Here is a 4,506-nt window from a genome sequence, read left to right on the forward strand (position 1 = left end):
ACATTTCACGTAGTCACCACATTGAGGAACTGCCTTCAGTATAGGTCAATTAACTAAGGTCGATTTCCGAGCCACCGTGGAGATCTAATTAGCATAATACAAACATCCCCATAAAAATCTGTCAGTTTAAACTAGAGATATGTTTTTGTTGCATGGGATGTGTCTCAATCAACCGCATCCTCTTATGTAACACTTCCACATTTGCGGTGAAAGGTGACAGAGCTAGAGCGGTATTTGTCCGACGGTGAGACATCCGGAAAATTGGTCTTCTTACAAAATCGTCTGTAGTGTCCGAACTATTATGATCCCTCTATGGAAAGATGAGACTCTCACGAACACATACATGTCTGTTGTTTTGCTCTAGGAAGCCCACTCCTCAGAAGGTCCCCCAGTACCAGTTGAAAAAATGAATGGAAGTGTATATATAGACAAGGTTTAGTGCCAAATAAAAAGGGTTAAATACATGTAAAAAAAAATGTATAGTAATGTTTCCTGATCTTTCTTATATCTCTCAGATATAGGACAGACACTTCATAACAAACTTCCTTTAGATTTTTTGGGGGGGGACTATCAGTTGTTCCATGTAGTGAATCTGTTATTCAATGCGTTTGTATGGGCTAATAGCAGTTAGGACAAAAATATTTTTTCATCAAATACATGTTTTGAATATTTTTTTGATACTTCAAGGGGTCTTAATTAAAAATCAAACAGCTAAATGATCCTTGGTATGACCTTCTTAAAACAACCCCATATAGCTTAATACAGGTATTCCCAAACTGGGGTACGCGCAATGCCGTCGGGGGTACGCCAAATAAAAATGTGATTCACATTAAAAAATATATAAAAACTTGACCGCTTGCATGATGACGAGTTTCTCACACAACTGGCCTATCTGGGTGATGTCTTTTCTCGCCTGAATGATCTGAATCTAGGATTACAAGGACTCTCCGCGACTATATTCAATGTGCGGGACAAAATTGAGGCTATTATTAAGAAGTTGGAGCTCTTCTCTGTCTGCATTAACAAGGACAACACACAGGTCTTTCCATCATTGTATGATTTTTTTGTGTGCAAATGAACTCAAGCTTACGGACAATGTCAAATGTAGTATATCGAAGCACCTGAGTGAGTTGGGTGCGCAATTACGCAGGTACTTTCCCGAAATGGATAACACAAACAACTGGATTTGTTATCCCTTTCATGCCCTGCCTCCAGTCCACTTACCGATATCGGAACAAGAGAGCTTCATCGAAATTGCAACAAGCGGTTCTGTGAAAATTGAATTTAATCAGAAGCCACTGCCAGATTTCTGGATTGGGCTCTGCTCAGAGTATCCTGCCTTGGCAAATTGCGCTGTTAAGACACTGATGCCCTTTGCAACTACGTGTCTATGTGAGAGTGGATTCTCGGCCCTCTCTAGCATGAAAAGTAAATACAGGCACAGACTGTGTGGAAAATGATTTAAGACTGAGACTCTCCAATACAACCCAACATTACAGAGTTATGTGCATCCTTTCAAGCATACCCTTCTCATTAACCTGTGTTGAGTTATTCACAATTTTTGAAGAACAAATAAGGTTTTATATGTAAGATGGTTAAATAAAGAGCAAAATTATTGATTATTATTATTTGTGCCCTGGTCCTATAAGAGCTCTTTGTCACCTCCCACGACCCGGGTTGTGACAAAAACTCACTCATTCTTATGTTTAATAAATGTATCGTATAGTGTGTGTGTGGCAGGCTTACAATGATGGCAAAAAACAACATTTGAGAGTGTGCTGACCCTGGTGCTGAACCTGGTAAGCAGCTGGAGGTTGAATGTTTGAATGGGTACGGGACTTTAAAAAGTTTGGAAACCACTGGTTTAGTAGAACCCCTCCCCGGCTTAGACAGGGTTTAGACTCTAGTTTTTTTTTAAAGACAAGTTGATGTCGAATCGAGTCTCAGTTTAAATTGATGGATAGGGGCTATTTATCTGTTAAAGAAGACAAGCATAGTTGTTTAGAGAAGGCCCTCATCACTCAGGTTTTCCAGCCAAACCCTTATCTGCTCATGCAATTTGCTAGTATTATCAGAGTTTAACTACAGGTACAACCATTGTTTGCCTCGAGCAACAGTTTCTGTAGACCCTATTTCAAGCATTCATTCCTGCATGTAAGTATATACATTCAGTTTAAAGCGACACTCATGGCTCGCACCGGGAGAGGTGTTTGTCAAGAAATGGCAAAATAACTGTTGAGTCATACCTTATTTCCACAACTAGCCATGGCCCAGTACATAGTGTTCTTTATCTGAATCATCTCAGAGCTCAGAATAGTGCCATTTATGCTTGCTTAGCTGTAACTCAGCAACATGGAAAGAGTCAACTTGAGTAAACACTGTTTCATTTTTAATAACCATAACTAGGTTACTCTCTAAATGAAATGGTGAGCTGCATGGGTACTGACAAATTTAGCACGATTTCTATTACTACAGCTGGCAAAACTTTTCATAGACCTTGACACTGCAATATCATTTGAATTACTTAGTCTCAACTTCAAATCAGTCACTCTTTATTTTCTTGCAACATACATTTTCAGGAAAAAAACTAATAAATAATTATTTTTGCCGTGATAACATACTTATAGAGGTATAGGCTACAAATAAGAAAATGACAGCTGACAGTTTATGACATAGGTAGGTTACAGTGTATAGCCATAGAAAAGTAGATCAAATACCTATGTTACATAATTAGCTTAACATGCTCCCTCATAAGGAATAGTGACCATATTGACATTAATATTATCCAGTAGATTTAATGTTCACCACAGTGTTGGTGTCCATGTGCGATTAAAGTCATACACATATGGTCGGAATTGATATGTTTTGTACAACGTGGTGAGAAGTGATGCTCTGACTAAATCGTCCTCTGTATTTAGTCCTTCTGACTTTTGAAATAAATTCTTACAGTACTCCGTAGCTTGCTGCTTGCGTTTGGTTTTGTATCTTCTGTTCTGAAACCAGATTTTAATTTGCGTCTCCGTCAATCTCAACGTGTTAGCAAGATTGGCTCTTTCAGGAGCGGACAGGTACTTCTGGTGGTTAAATTTAGTCTCCAGTTCTAGCACTTGCAGATGCGAAAAGGCAGCGCGCGAGCGTTTCTGTTTGCCCGCTGATGTAAAACTTTTCATAGCATCTGGGATACTGGAACTAGAGCTGGCAATGGAATCTGTAAAAGAAAGTAGTGATTAGCCCGTTTGTGGTGTGGTGGCTTTGCGTCAAAAGTTGGCAATTGACAGGCAGGCTGCCTACTCCACAGGTTCATATATCGAATATGATCTTTTATAAATTTGTGTGATTCCAGGGAATCTGGGACACCACCGTCAAAATATAAATGTTCCTATAGGCCTACACTTTCTTTAAGTAGCCTAAATAAGATCCAATGTGCTCACCTTTCCGCGCTCCAAATGCGGTATGCTTTGCGCAAAGTTCCGCTGACTGTGATACCTGATCGTGCTGTTGGTTATTCCATTGAGCGTATCCCTCCTTGGACTTGTGTGAAGAAGAGCACCTTACGTTTAGCCGTGTCTTTTCTTTAATGGACAAGATGTCCTCGATGAAAAATGAAGTTAGTGGCTTGACAGTCTCCGACATTTCTGCAGTTAGTAATCCACTTTATTGGCCAACGAATGTAGACTAAGGCTTGAAAGAAGCGCGCAAGCCAAGTACGGAATGTTGTCCCGGACACTGGGCTAACTCATATCTTACTGGCGCCTCAATTTATACTAATACTGTAGTGGTCATGACAGCAGCAGCGACTGGCGAGGCGGGTCTCCTCGTCGACGCAAATGTATATCTGCCATATGGCAAATGATTAGAATTGCATGAATTAGTTGAATTAAGTTGCACAATTTTCTCTAGCCTCAATGTCAAATGTGTAGAACTGCAGAAAAGTTCACAAATGTACACTACCAGTCAAAAGTTTGGACACACCTTCTCATTCAAGAGTTTTTCTTTATTTTTACTATTTTCTCCATTGTAGAATAATAGTGAAAACTATGAAATAACACAGATGGAATAATGTAGTAACCAAAAAAGTGTTAAACAAGTCAAAATATATGTTATATTTGAGATTCTTCAAAGTAGCCACCCTTTGCCTTAATGACAGCTTTGCACACTCTTGGCATTCTCTCAACAAGCTTCACCTGGAAAGTTTTTCCAACAGTCTTGAAGGAGTTCCCACTTATGCTGAGCACTTATTGGATGCTTTTCCTTCACTCTGCAGTCCAACTCATCCCAAACCATCTCAATTGGGTTGAGGTCGGGTGATTGTGGAAGCCAGGTCATCTGATGCAGCACTCCATCACTCTCCTTTTTGGTCAAATAGCCCTTACACAGCCTGGATGTGTATTGGGTCATTATCCTGTTAGAAAAAAATGATAGTCCCACTAAGTGCAAACCAGATGGGATGGCGTATCACTGCAGAATGCTGTGGTAGCCATGCTGGTTAACTGTGCTTTGAATTCT

General features: G+C 39.9%; 1 protein-coding gene across 1 annotated transcript; it reads right to left on the reverse strand.

Moving 5' to 3' along the window:
* Nucleotides 1-2,229: 2,229 nt before the first annotated feature.
* On the reverse strand, nucleotides 2,230-3,907 carry LOC111957894 (homeobox protein koza-like). Its single transcript, XM_023978977.2, has 2 exons — nucleotides 3,432-3,907; nucleotides 2,230-3,208 (listed from the first exon to the last, which is right to left on the reverse strand). Exons 1-2 carry the CDS (start codon nucleotides 3,631-3,633, stop codon nucleotides 2,802-2,804), a joined length of 609 nt encoding a protein of 202 aa, XP_023834745.1. The 5' UTR covers nucleotides 3,634-3,907; the 3' UTR covers nucleotides 2,230-2,801.
* Between the last annotated feature and the right edge of the window lie 599 nt (nucleotides 3,908-4,506).

The sequence above is a fragment of the Salvelinus sp. IW2-2015 genome, linkage group LG33, assembly GCF_002910315.2.
Source record: "Salvelinus sp. IW2-2015 linkage group LG33, ASM291031v2, whole genome shotgun sequence".
NCBI lineage: Eukaryota > Metazoa > Chordata > Actinopteri > Salmoniformes > Salmonidae > Salvelinus > Salvelinus sp. IW2-2015.